The 13847-nt window shown below is 64.7% G+C and overlaps 1 protein-coding gene across 2 annotated transcripts in view; it reads left to right on the top strand.

Moving 5' to 3' along the window:
- The window catches only part of PLXNA1 (plexin A1), a 46615-nt gene extending 33573 nt beyond the window's left edge, over window positions 1-13042 (top strand). For both annotated transcript variants that reach the window (XM_061197371.1, XM_061197370.1), the window contains 9 exons: window positions 4967-5113; window positions 5186-5345; window positions 5979-6082; window positions 6273-6369; window positions 6670-6860; window positions 6937-7106; window positions 8328-8540; window positions 8618-8768; window positions 9918-13042. In XM_061197371.1, the coding sequence (XP_061053354.1) occupies window positions 4967-5113; window positions 5186-5345; window positions 5979-6082; window positions 6273-6369; window positions 6670-6860; window positions 6937-7106; window positions 8328-8540; window positions 8618-8768; window positions 9918-10013 (1329 nt within the window). In that variant the 3' untranslated portion in view covers window positions 10014-13042. The remainder of the gene's footprint in view (window positions 1-4966; window positions 5114-5185; window positions 5346-5978; window positions 6083-6272; window positions 6370-6669; window positions 6861-6936; window positions 7107-8327; window positions 8541-8617; window positions 8769-9917) is intronic.
- The last annotated feature ends 805 nt before the right edge of the window (window positions 13043-13847 follow it).

Raw genomic sequence — 13847 nt, 5'->3', positions numbered from 1 at the left:
CGCAGCTACATGTGGCTGAGCTGGGCCGTGCGTCCAGGCTCCAGTGGGGCTCATGCAGTGCCCGTGGCCCAGACCTGAGGTCAGAGGGAGCACCCAGGCAGGGGCGTGTGTGTGTCCAGCACCTGGCCCTGGGCCAGCCTGAGGAGGCGCCCGGGGGGTGGGTCCTGTTGGCCCCGTTGTGAGGAGGTGGGCAGCTGCCTGGGCTTCCTCTGTTGTTGCCCAGACAATTCCCTCTCGGGCTGGGAGAGCCCCTACCCCCAGACAGGCCCTGGGGAGCCAGGCTGTTCTCGGAACGGGTACAGCCTGCAGGCCGGCTAGACGTGGGTCCAGGTGGACTTTGTCAGGGCCGTGAGCAGCTAGATGGGTCGCCTGCAGTTTAGAACTGGGAGGTTGTCAGACCCAGATGTCTGTCTGGCTTCCCTTGAAAAACCCGAAGGCTTGGCAGCTGGGCCCGGTCCTCGCACGGTGGCCCCTGCTTAGCGCTCCATGGTGGATGAGGGAGCGGGCCGTGGAGCCTCGTGACGCAGGCGGCCTGGGTCTGATCTCCGTGGCGGCCGTGTGGCTGTGCGGGCTCAGCTCCTGGCCATGTCCCGAGCCGGGGATGGCGGGGGGGCTTCCCGTCCTCCGTGCAGGATGCTGCGCCCGGCTGCTGCGGCTCAGAGTGCTCAGGACACAGTCCTGGCTGGGCTGAGGGGCGCAGATGGGGAAGGGGGCGCGGTGTCCACGGGGGCGTGAAAGTGTGGATGGGGAGGTGAGATGTGAGCATGAGGAGGGGCAGGAGGCAGCCAGACGGGGACCAAAGGCCCTGAGGTGGGCGCGAGGTCCAGAGAGGAGGGGTCGGGCGGGGTGGGGCTCGCCCAGTGGGTGGTGGCACAGCGATGCCCAGAGTACGACGACGTTGTTGTCGTGCAGGACAGGTGGCAGTAACAGAGCCGTGCCTCTCCTGTAAAGCGCACTTGTTTGCAGACCGCGTGACTTGGTCACGTGCTCATTAAGTCGTCTCTGCGGACCTGGGGGAGCGGGCTCAGAGAAGGCCCGCTTTGACAACTCTGTCTGAGGACCCGGGCCGGGCACGTGGCCCGTGCAGGACGCAGCTGGCAGAGGCTGAGGTGCTGTGGCCTCGGGCATTGCCCACAGGACGGGTGGGATAGTGGAAGGAGGGAGGGAGCCAGGCTTGGCCGAGGGAGCAGGACTGAGGGAAGCCTGGAGGGCAGGGCAGGGTGTTGGGAGCCCGCGGCGGAGCTGCCCCTGGCACCCGTCGTCCTGGGCAGGGTCCCGGCCGAGAGGCTGAGTGGGATCAGGTGCACACACTCTCGCTGCAGACCAGGAAACGCCAGGCAGGGACGCGGCGTGGCTGGACTGCTGCCCACACGGCTCCAGGAGGGGACCTGGCACTGGCCGCTGGGTTCTCTGTGCCACGGGCTGAGCGTGTACGTGTGTTAGACAGACTTTACATTTTAGAGCAGGTTTACGTTTATGGCAAAGTCGAGCGGAAGGTGCAGAGATTTCCCAAATATCCTCTGCCCCCCCCCCTACGCCCCCACCAGTGTGGTCCATTTGTCAGTTGGTGACTCTACACCGACATCAGCGTCACACAGAGTCTGTGGTTGGCCCTGGGGCTCACCTGGGTGGTATGTGTTCTGTGGGTTTGGACAAGTGTGTAGCGGCGCGTTTCCATCACGGTGGTGTCGTGCAGGTCGTTGTCACTGCCGTACAAGCCCTCTGTGCTCCACCTGTTCGTCCCTCCTCCCCCCAACCCCTGGCAACCACTGGTCTTTCCACTGCCTCCATGGTTTTGCCGTTTTCAGAACGTCCTGCGGTCGGGATCGTGCAGGGTGTAGCCTTTTCGGATTGGTTTCTTTCACTTGGTAGTGCACAGTTAAGGTTCCCCCAAGCCTCCTCCTGGTTTGGTAGTGCCTTTCTTCTTAGCGGGCCACAAGCTAGTTTTCAACAACGCAGATCCTTTTCATTCCTCGCTCTCTTTAGGAAAAAAAGTTAGCTAGAAAGGTAATCCATGCTCTCTGTAGTGCCCCTAAACGGCAGGGCTGAGCCCCCCACCCCAAGTTCTGGAGGTAACGACCATCTGTTTGGGTGTGTGTCCCCAGGCTGGTTTCTGCAGTGAAGCAAATATCTATAAACAGACTGTGCTTGTGATGATGAGAAGAAGTCCTAGTGTCGTACGTTTTCCTCAGGGTGGGGTTTTTCCTCTTCGGTGCCATGCATTTTGCACTGCACTGTGCATCCCCCGCTGTGGCCATCTTTGCAAGTCAGGACAGAGACAGGTGTCCCATTCTTTTTAACGGCTGTATAATGTTCCTTAATACGGGCGTTCAGGGGAGCTTGAATCTTTCCCCAGACAGTCCTGCAGCTGGCATCCTGACCCGGGGACCTTTGCTTGCCATGTCAATGCTCAGGTGGGTTTCAGAAGAGTGATTGTGATCAGGCTTATTTTTCGTCTGAATATGCACTGCCAGGTTGTCGTGTGAGAGAGGCTGCCCCTGTTCAGCGTTCTGAGTCTTACCTGCCCAAGCCGTGGACAGTACCTGCCCCCACTGGCCTTTCCATTCTTGCAGACTGCTTGGTGTGTTGGCAGCTGTTTTTTAAATAAGTTGTCACCTTTCATTTGTCTGATCAACCACTTTTATTTTTATTTTGACTTATATGTTTTTATCTTGTGCGTGTTTTGGGGGTGGTTATTTCTTTTAGAAGATTAAGAGAATTTTTTTAAGTCTTTGTTGAATTTGTTACAGAATTGTTTCTGTTTTATGTTTTGGTTTTTTGGCCTTGAGGCATGTGGGATCTTAGCTCCCTGACCAGGGATCGAACCCGCACCCCCTGCATTGGAAGGTGAAGTCTTAACCACTGGACCGCCAGGGAAGTCCCAAGAGAATTTTTAACTTTTCTGTCATTTACAGCTCCTGTGTTACGCTGAGGAATGTTTTCTGTTAGTATATGGTGTGAGGCAGGGATCTCACTTGGTTTTCTTTCTCAAATGGAGAAGGACTTTTTCTAACATTTATCAAACAGCCTGTCGTTGTCTCATCTTTGCACTTGGAGATTCACTGGCGGTTTCTGCACATTTCTTCCGGCTGGGCCTGAGAGACACCGAGGTCCTCCTCCTCCTCCTCCTTCCTGTGCAGGAAATGGGCCCAGCGGGGAAGGGCTGGGTTCTGGGCCTTCCCATCTCCGAGCCTTTCTGCTCCTTGGGTCCTGCTTCCCAGCATCCGGGCGGGCCTGTGGGAGTGGCTCAGAGCCTGCCCTGCTTCCCAGCATCCGGGGGGGCCTGTGGGAGTGGCTCAGAGCCTGCCCTGCTTCCCAGCATCCGGGCGGGCCTGTGGGAGTGGCTCAGAGCCTGCCCTGCTTCCCAGCATCCGGGCGGGCCTGTGGGAGTGGCTCAGAGCCCACCAGCCAGGCCGAGAGTGAACAGCCTGCTCAGCTTGCATGTTGTAAGGACACTTGGCTTTTAAGGACCAGCTGCTTTAGCGGTAGATTGTCTGGGTTCGAATCCTGGCTTCTTGTGATTTGCTGTGTAGCCTCACCCTCTGACCTCCCGAGGTGCCCCTTTTCTTCCGAGAGGAGCAAGTCTCGTGGCGTCTGCAGGGAGAGGCAGCTGTTAGTGGCTGTGCCTCTGTCCTAGCTGATGGAACGCAGCCAAGTTCGCAGATGAAACGATTTCAGAGATGGGCACGTTGCTGGAGGGTCTCGGGATGACCTGTGCTCACTGCCGCTCCTTGGCAGCTGTCTGTTTAATTACCGCAGATGCTAACGAGCCGCCTGGAGCATCTGGTTCCGGGCAGGGCCGCTCTTGGTGGGCCAGGGAGCAGGCCGGCAGCTGCCTGCTTGGGCCACACTCACTCCCGAGCTCCGTGGGGGTGGGGGGGCCCGAGACGAGAGGGGCCTGTGTCCGGCTGAGGTGGGGACTCAGCCGTGCAGGGCACGCAGCAGCTCGGTCACTGCAGTCGGGGCAGCCCTCCGGGGGGGGGGCAGGACGGGAGCCCTCCTTCCACAGCTGTTTGTTAACGGTGTTTGTTGTCCAGCAGCATCTGTAGAGCCCCCCACGCGCCCGCTCCGTGCTGGGCACTGGGGAGGTAGCGGGAGGGGCCAGGCACGCCCTGGCCTGCAGGCAGCTTCCACTCTAGAGGGGAAATGGCAGGGAAGCGGACAAGACCATTTAAGAGGGCTGGCTCTGTGTGATGGCAGTGAGGGCCAGGGGGCTCGGCCCAGGGCCCGGGAGAGCCTTTCTGACAAAGGGACGTCGGGTAGGGTCTGGAAGGGGCAGTGAAGACCTGAGGGGGAGAGTTCTCGTTGTAGGGGGAGCAGGTGCAAAGGCCCTGAGGTGGGGACGCGCCCAGTGGCTGCAGTGGGGGTGGGGGGCGGCATGTGGTCAGAGATGGGCAGCGCAGACCTTCCCCGAGTGCCCGGACAGCCGCCCTGCCAGCCTCCTGCCCTGGGTTGGTGCGTCTGCACCTGTGATTGCGTCGGCCACGTGCTCTGGAGGGAGGGGCGGCCCTCTCCTGCAGGCGGGTCCTAGCTGAGGGCGCCCCCCCATCTGATAGATGATGGTCACACCCGTTGTGGTCCCCTGGGCCCTGGGGGTGGCACCGGGGCCTGCGCCTCATCCACATGCAGCACTGGCTGCTTTGGACAGTGAGTGGCGCTGGGGCAGTGGTCCTACCGAGGCCTGAACCGGGCGAGGCTTCAGGCGGGGTTGACTGGCCTTGGTCCTCCCCGCTTGGCCCCTTTGCTGAGGTTTTTTTCTGGGATTTTCATGCCCATCTCCGTGGGGGGATGGTCTGCCATGAAGTGGTTTTCACGGTCTTCCTTGGACTTCGGAACCAAGGTTCTCAAATTTGGCCATGTTGCCCTTTCTCCATGCGGGGGCCGGTGTAGATGCTGGGGCCCAGGGCAGTGGCTGGGGCGCAGCCCGGGGGTCCTGCACGGCCTGACGCCGCCCACCTGCCCCCAGGAGTGCGCCGGGGAGCCGCTCTTCATGCTCTACTGCGCCATCAAGCAGCAGATGGAGAAGGGCCCCATCGACGCCATCACGGGCGAGGCGCGCTACTCCCTGAGCGAGGACAAGCTCATCCGCCAGCAGATCGACTACAAGACGCTGGTGAGCACCGCCCGCCCCGCCCCTCCCGCCAGGGAGGAGGAGGGGGCTGACGCCCTGCCCTCCCACCTGCAGACCCTGAACTGCGTGAACCCCGAGAACGAGAACGCGCCCGAGGTGCCGGTGAAGGGGCTGAACTGCGACACGGTGACGCAGGTCAAGGAGAAGCTGCTGGACGCCGTGTACAAGGGCGTGCCCTACTCCCAGCGGCCCAAGGCCGGGGACATGGACCTGGGTGAGCCCGGCAGGGGCTCTGTCGCGTCGTCCAAGCACTGGGCGCTGGCCCGGAGGGTTGGAGGGAAGGGGTGTGTGACCCAAGCTGGGTCTGTCAGCTGCTCCCCGGGGTGGTGGAAGCAGGGTGGCACTGAGAGGGCTGCACCCCTGCTGGTGGGGGCAGGGGTGGGATCCCCGTGTGCTCTAGGAAGCAGGTGGGCCCTTGGAGCTGGGGGCTCTCGAGATGGCTCACGAGCGGGGCGTGGGCAGGGGCACCTGCTAAGTAGGAAGGGCTGGAAGGGCCAGGGGAGCAGAGCCGGGCTGGACCGGTCTGGTCCCTTGATGGATGAGGCTGGGGCCGCGATGGAGGGAGGCCTTGAGTGCCAGGCTAGGAGGCCGGCCTGGAGCTCCGGAAGGTGGGCACACCACGTGGGGCTGGGCTGCCCAGGGTTGGGCAGGCGGGGGGCTGCCAGAGGGGCTGGGCAGCAGCAGGGGTGTGGGGCTTCTGCTCTGGGCTGGGCCTGTCCCTCTGCTGCCCGGCCTTCACTCAGGGCCCCTGGGACCCTGCCCTCTGGGCCTGTCCAGATGGAGGGAGCAAGCAGCAGGGCAGCACCTGCCGGCTGCCCTGCCCCTCCAGCGCTCCCCTCCTCCTCAGAGTGGCGCCAGGGCCGCATGGCCCGCATCATCCTGCAGGATGAGGACGTCACCACCAAGATAGATAACGACTGGAAGAGGCTGAACACGCTGGCGCACTACCAGGTGACCCCCAACCTGCGGCCACGGCTCGGGCCCCTCCTCCCACGATGGGGCTCAGGGGTGGGGGCCGAGCCACAGGAGGAGAGGGCACGGTCACATGTGGGGTCGCCCAGGGTTGGGGGGGAGGCTGAGGCCCAGGTGAGAGACCGGCCGCGGGTGGTGGGTCACGCGTCACCCGGCTCCCTGCCCGTAGGTGACGGATGGGTCCTTGGTGGCCCTGGTGCCCAAGCAGACGTCCGCCTACAATATCTCCAACTCGTCCACCTTCACCAAGTCCCTCAGCAGATACGGTGAGGGCCGGCGGGGCAGAGGGCCGGCAGGGGCAGAGGGCTGGCGGGGGCAACGGGCAGACCACTGACCTGGGCAGAACGCCGCTGTGGGCGCCGCTGCGGCAGCCTGGGACGGCTTGGTTCCAGCCTGTCCCGGGGACACTCGGCCTTTCCCTGGGCAGCACCGTCCCCAGAAACCCAGGGAGGTAGGGGCGGATGACCCCAGCTTTCAGAGGGGGAAACTGAGGCTCACACAGGGGAGCTGCCTGCCCAAGGCGCCAGGCGGGCGGGACGCAGCAGCTGACGGCGCCGTGCCCGCAGAGAGCATGCTGCGCACCGCCAGCAGCCCCGACAGCCTGCGCTCGCGCACGCCCATGATCACGCCCGACCTGGAGAGCGGCACCAAGCTGTGGCACCTGGTCAAGAACCACGACCACCTGGACCAGCGCGAGGGCGACCGTGGCAGCAAGATGGTTTCCGAGATCTACCTGACGCGGCTGCTGGCCACCAAGGTGGGCGGAGGGAGGGGGCCTGGGCGGGTCACACTGGGCCGGGCAGCCCCTGGAGCTGTGCCCCGCCCCCCCACAGGGCACGCTGCAGAAGTTTGTGGACGACCTCTTCGAGACCATCTTCAGCACGGCGCACCGGGGCTCGGCCTTGCCGCTGGCCATCAAGTACATGTTCGACTTCCTGGATGAGCAGGCCGACCAGCACCAGATCCACGACGCAGACGTGCGCCACACCTGGAAGAGCAACTGGTACTGGCCTGGGGCGGGGGCGGGGGCGTGGCCGAGGTCCCCGCTGGAGCAGGAAGCCTGGGACCTGGGGGCAGCCCGGCTAGGCTGGGGGCTGCAGTGCCAGGAGGCTGGCCCCGTCCACTGCCCTGGGCTGCGGCTGGTCCCTCTCCGTGTGGGCCTCTCTGACTCAGCCATCGGGGGCATCCGCTGACCCACTTGTGGGACCCCCTCAGCTGTGGGTGGCCGGGGTGTGTGTGTGTGCACACGTGTATCCGTGCACGTCTCTGGGCGTGCACGGCTGCGTGCAGGTGTGTAGGCTTCTGCTTGAGAAACGGGCTCAGTGGGACAGAGGCCCATCCCATGCTGGCTACAGCGAGGAGGGTGACAGTGAGAGCAAACACTCCTGGGGCTCTCAGTCCCGTTGCCCCCTCACTGCCGGTCTGGCTTTATGCCTCCGGAGCTGACCGGGCCCCTCGGCAGGGTCTGCCTGGTCCTCACAAGCTCTGTGCCTCTGGCCTCCTCCTCCCCGTGCCCTGACCCCTCCTGCGCCCTGCTGCTCCGCAAGCCTGGGATGCAGCCCGGGTCCTCGGGCCTCCAGCTCCACCCGTGCTGCCCACGGCCCTTGAGGGGGTCCACCGGGCACCAAGGGGAGGCAGTGTAGATCAGGACCATCCAGGGGACCTTTCTGGGATGATAGAAAGTTCTAGGTTTGTGCCATCCACGTGGCCACGTGTGACTAGGAATATGTGACATAACTGGTGCAGCCGAGAACCTGAATCTTTAACTTTATTTAAGTTTAAACAGCGACACGTGGCTGGAGGCTGTTGATAGTCCAGCTGATGGCTGCAGTAGAGGTGGCCTTTTGGGTTGGGGTCAGCTGTAGTGGGGCTGCGTCTTCTGGACCCTTTCCTGGTCTTGTTACCAAGACTCATGGTGAGCCGGCCCGGCCGTGAGCAAGCACTCAGGCCTGGAGGACTGCAGCCGGGCACAGTGGGTGCCCAAGGGCAAGAGAGCCTGTGGGTATGCACACCCTCCCCTGGGACCGTGGGGGAGGGGCTGGCCAGCAGGAGCAGCCCTCGCTCACGGCCCGGCTCTCTGGGCGTGTCTGCCCGGCTGCATGGAAATGCATGGTCACCATGAAGGCCAGAGCCGGGAGGATGGTGAGGCCACAGGTCAGCCGCTTCTCCCCGCCGGCCCGAGGGCTGCCGAGGCCCGTCTGACCGTGCGCCCGCCTGCCCGCAGCCTGCCCCTGCGCTTCTGGGTGAACGTGATCAAGAACCCGCAGTTCGTGTTCGACATCCACAAGAGCAGCATCACGGACGCCTGCCTGTCGGTGGTGGCCCAGACCTTCATGGACTCCTGCTCCACATCTGAGCACAAGCTGGGGAAGGACTCACCTTCCAACAAGCTGCTCTACGCCAAGGACATCCCCAACTACAAGAGCTGGGTGGAGAGGTGGGGGCACGGGCCCAGGGCTGGGCGGGGGAGGGGCCGGGACCCAGCTCACATGCCCGCCCGCCCGCCCGCTGCAGGTACTACGCGGACATCGCCAAGATGCCCGCCATCAGCGACCAGGACATGAGCGCGTACCTGGCTGAGCAGTCGCGGCTGCACCTGAGCCAGTTCAACAGCATGAGTGCCCTGCACGAGATCTACTCCTACATCAGCAAGTACAAGGACGAGGTAAGTTCGCCAGCCTCACCGAGCAGGCTCCTGCCCCAGCCCCGGCTGCCTGATGGGTCTGGGCGCGTCTCCAGGGCAGGGCACAGGCCATCCTCGACCCTCGGCACCCAATCTGCTTCTGGAGCCGGGCGTGTGCAGAGCTGGGCCTCCCTGAGACGTCGGGACGGACGACTGGCTCGTGGGCTGCACTGGAGGGACAGAGCCCAGGGCCGGAGGGGCAGGGCGGGCGCGGCCAGAGCCCAGGCCCTGAAGCCAGAGCGGCCCGGCTGCAGAGGCCGCGAGGCTGAATCGGAGCGTCCTGGGAGGGGAGGGGGAGGCGGGGCCGTCGCTGGGTGTGCAGGCTGCAGGGTCTTGGGCTGCTCCGGAGGGAGACAGCCTTTGGGGTTCGGAGACGGAGCCTGACTGCCAGGTGCAGGGGGCGGGGGAGCAGGGGCTGCGGCCGGGCTGCCCGGCTGCAGGGGCCACGTCAGGAGCCCGAGGGCTCAGGCGCCAGCTCTGATTTTTGTGCAGGTTTGAGAGGATGGGGCCGTGAGCACAGGAGACCTGGCTGCAGATCAGAGCATGGGGGTTGCAGCTGAGCAGGAGGCCCTTCAGCTGAGACTGGGGGAGGTGGCCCCGGGGGGGGGAGCCCAGAGCAGGGAAGGGGGTGGCCGAGCCCCGGGGCCGACGGGCAGAGGCCGCAGGGCAGGGCGTGGAAGCAGGGCCGCGGAGGACGAGCCGTGACCTGGGGGTGGCGGGCTGCGGTTCTTCCCGAGGGGCTGTGCTGTGAGGGGTGCGGAGATGTGGGGCGATGGGGCTGTGGAGGGGGACGGCAGCACGGCCACGTGCTGGGGGCTGACTGGCCGCCGCGGGAGACTGGGGTGTGAGCACAGAGCCCGGCAGGACCCGCGGGTGCAGGGGCCGGGCCCTGGTGCTCGGGGACCTGGAGGGCTGGCGGGGACCTGAGCCCTGTTCGGGTGGTTTTGGGGGATGAGAGGCGGATGGAGACCCCAGGGACGCGGGGTCTGTGGGTCCCGGCTCCAGGCCCAGGTCCCTCAGCTGTGAGTGGGAGGGACACAGTGGCCTCAGCCTGGAGCCCACTCTGGACACAGCCGCTGTGTGCGACCCCGAGCCCTGGACAGGCCTGATGCCCCCCTCCCACCTCCGCAGATCCTGACGGCCCTGGAGAAGGACGAGCAGGCACGGCGGCAGCGGCTCCGGAGCAAGTTGGAGCAGGTGGTGGACACCATGGCCCTGAGCAGCTGAGCCGTCGCCCACGACTGCCTGGCCAGCAGGAGAGTGAGAGGGCCCTCGGGGGTGGCCCCTGTGCAGCGGCCAGAGCTGGGAGGTCCACGGAGGCAGCCTCGCCCCAGCCATGCCAGGTGCCCTGCGCTGGGGGCCGGATGTGCAGTCCTGGTCCCCCTCGCCGCCCCTGTCCCCTTCCCGCCTGCGGGGGTCCCGGCTCTTAATTGGTGTGGGTGAGACGGTGCCTGCAGCACCCTCCACGCCCAGAGCTGCTCGCCGTGGGGCTGGGGAGCCCGGGTGTGGCCGGGGGCCTTCTCAGGACAGTGGGTGACTGCTGAGGCCCCGGGGGTGAGGCAGGAGTCCTCCTGTAGGGAGAGGTTGGGCTGCCGAGGCCAGGAGGGCCAGGCCCAGGGGCTGGGAGGGGGTCAGCTGTGCCCGGCTCCCTAGGCAGAGTCTGAGGGCTGGGACGTGGCTGGCGGCTGGGCGGGGAGACTGAATGCTCAGGGCCCAGCCACGGTGAGCTGAAGTCGGTCCAGGCGTCACCACCCACCTGCCACGTGCCGGCAACCCCACACTCACCAGTGCACCGCCGCTGCCATCCTCCGATTCACCGCGTGCTCTCCGCGGCCGAGGCCAGAGCGCCACGTCGACCTCGCCCAGAGAGAGGCCCCCGGCTCCCTCCCATGGACGGGCTGCAGGACGGCTCCATGCAGGGCCCAAGTGACTTCCAGAAGGACTTGGATCCCGTTCCGTCCTCAGGGCTGTGCCTCTGGGAGCCACTGGGGCCTGGAGCTCCGGGTCATGCGTGCACGTTCCCCTTATTTATTCCCCCCACCGCGCCCGCCCCCGTCCCGGGCTGAGCTCTCGGCTGTGGAGGTCCCGGGAGCAGCCCCGAGCACCCTCCTCCCCCCTCCCTGGCCCCGACCTGCCTTCCAGCGGCGTCAGTCTGGCCCCTCAGCAGCGTGCTGGCCCCTCGGAGCGGGGGGACATCTGGGGGCTGTTGCTCGTCTTTTAGGGGAGCAAGGGGGTCCTGCTGTGCTCTGCTTGGGGGAGCGGGGCCGTGGGGGCCTCGGACCACACCCACTGGCCTGGCCAGGAGCAGGACGTGGTGACCAGGGGGTCTACAGAGCCGGTCTGCCCGTCCTGCTCTCAGCGAGCAAAAGAATGCGTTTTTAATTAAAAAATCTGTACATATATATCCATATATATATATATATATATATATGTGGCTCTAGCCTGTCTCCAGCCCCAGTGGGGTCCTGTACAGTTACCTGGAGAAGAAGAAATTTTACACTTTAAGAGAATTAAGGTAGCGGGAAAGCAATACCAAATGGTCGTGGAGAAAGTGGCCAGAGCTTCCCCGCTGGAGCACCCCCGAGGCCTCCGCCCTCGACCTGCGGGTCGTCCTGTTTTCGTTTTGACGTGAGAAGGAGAGGACTTCTCGGGCCGAGAGCTTCCCGGACGCGGGCCGTGGATTCCTGCATGACTGTGCTAGCGTTTAGTCTGACTTGATCTTTTTAAAACTGCAAGTGTTGAATAGTAGAGGTTGTTAGGCCTTTTTTTCATGTTTTTTAATTAATCAGTCACTTGTGAAGGCAGTGGCCTGTCCCCTTTTCAATTCACTTTTTTGACGGTACTACAGATTCCCGTGGACTTTCAGGGACAGCTAGCTGTGGCCGGCCCCGCGCCCCCGGCCGCCCGTCTTGGGTCCCCCCCCAAGCAGCGTGAGCCAGACCGCACACCACCATCAGCCAAGGAGCTGCTCCCTCGCGGGAGGAGGGGTGAAACCCGCCACCTCCTGACTCAGGGAGCTCCTGGAACTGGGGTGCAGGGGTCCCTGGGCCCCGTGGGCACTGAGCAGGGCTCGGGCCTCCCGTGCGGTGGGTGTCCAGCGGGAGCTCAGGCCGGGCGGGCGCTGGCCGGGCCCGGGTTCCGTCCGGGTTCCGTCCGGGTGCGGGTCTCGCTCCCCCCGAGTCTTCCCTGAAGCTGCTTCTGATCGAAGCCCCCGTTCTTCCAGCCCCGCTCGGGCCAGGGGGCTCCTCGGCCGCTGCGCCGCCGTCTTCAGAATCCAGTCCCAGCCCCCGTTCCTCGGGCTTCTCCGGCCCCGTGCTTGCCCCGCGGGCGGCAGGCTGGGCGGTGGTGACGCAGGAGGGGAGCTGGCCCTGCGGGCGCGAGGCCTCGTGGAGCGCGTGCGCGGGTCAGGTGCAAGCACTTTAGCGCCGTCCGTTTACACACGAGCTGATCGCTGACCTACGCCTGCCGTCCAGTCCGCAGCACGGCCGCCCCTTCCTCTCCCGGGGCTGGAGTCAGGCCAAGTCCTCCTCCTCACTCGTCTCCACGGTCCTGCTGGCCCTACTGCGCCTTCGGCACTGGGCCCAGGCACCCGCCGTCACCACCCCGTCCTCCTGCCGGGCACTCGGACCCCAAGTTCCGGCTCTGGCCTGAGGATGGCCGGAGTGTGGCGTGGGAGCGCTGCTCTGTGCAGGTGGGTGGCCCCCAAGGCCCCTCTGCAGCCCCAGGGCCGGGGGTCTGGGCTGTGGTGTGGGGCGGTGTGCCAGGATGCCTGCCGCCCCGAGCCCCCTCCCGCCCTCGCCCGCACGCATCTCAGGAGCGCCAGGGACGGCTCGGCCTCGGTCGGGAGCCTGGCCTCTCCATATACCTCGAGCTTGCCCGCACTCCCCGACCCGGGCCCCAGGCCCACGGGAGAGGTCCCCCCGCCCTCCCCGCTTTGCCCTTGCTGAGCAAGCCCCGCCAGTGCTGGAGCTGAGGGCTCACGCCGTTGGTGCTACACAAGCTAGAATAGATATATTTAGAGAGAGAGATATTTTTAAGACGAAGCCCACGATTAGCTGTCCTTTGACGCCGCAAACCCCCACCCAAAAGAAGAGCGATCGCTCGGCAGCCTGAGCGGCCCCTCTGCCGCCGCCTCTCCCGGGGGCGGTGTGGCTCGCAGGCTGTGTAAATACACGGCCATTTCCTATTTTACTGTCTCAGATTTAGTACTTGTAAATACACACACATTAAGGAGAGAATAAACATTTTTGCTAAAACTCGCGGCTCTGGGTTCTCCTTACTCAGCGGTGGGGTGGGGGGAGGGTCCTGGATTGGGGCCACGAGGCCCGCAGAACTGCAGGCACATCCTGTGCTCCCCCCTGGGAGCAGCGTTGCCCGAGATGCCGGGACTCCTGCTCTCAGGGCGTGCCCAGTGCAGCAGGGCCTCCCCAGGACCACAGGTGCAGATCTTCCACCAGCTGTGTTTCGGGGGGCTGGGCATCACAGAGCTCCTGTGCTCTGGGCCCCCGGGCCACCGGGGAACCGTCAGCTGAGACTGAAAACACAGGGTCTGAGCCCCACCCAGGGGGTCCTGTTGACCTGGGCCCACGCAGTGTGCTCTCAGGTCCCCTGGGTGTTCTTCTGCCTCGGCTCAGAGCAGTCGGTCCCTGGAGACCCTGTTAAAGTCCAGAGGGCCTGGGGAAGCCTGGACATTGGCCTGGGTCCCCACCCTGAGCAGCAGCGTTGGCAGCATTGGAGCTGCACGTGCCAGATTTTCTCAGCCAGGAGCACCCCACTGGGAGCCTTGCAGCTGAGGGGCCCAGTTTGGGCAATGCTGGCCCTCCCAGCACAGGCCCATCGATCCATGCCATGAAGGTTTTGGCAGGTGGTTTCCTGCCCTGACGGAGAAGGTGTCGGTGCAGTCTCTCCCAGCGTGTGGCTCTGGGCAGCAGCCCATCTGTCCCTGGGCTGTTTCCTCCAGGGCCCAATAGGGACAGCCATTCCTGCCCCGGAGGGCGTGGGTATCAGAGGTGACAACTGGGAGAGGCAGGCCTGGGTCTGGACGGGATGAGCGTGATGGAT

The sequence above is a fragment of the Eubalaena glacialis genome, chromosome 7 (genome assembly GCF_028564815.1).
Source record: "Eubalaena glacialis isolate mEubGla1 chromosome 7, mEubGla1.1.hap2.+ XY, whole genome shotgun sequence".
Classification (NCBI taxonomy): Eukaryota; Metazoa; Chordata; class Mammalia; order Artiodactyla; family Balaenidae; genus Eubalaena; species Eubalaena glacialis.
This window is presented reverse-complemented; position numbering and strand designations above follow the sequence as displayed.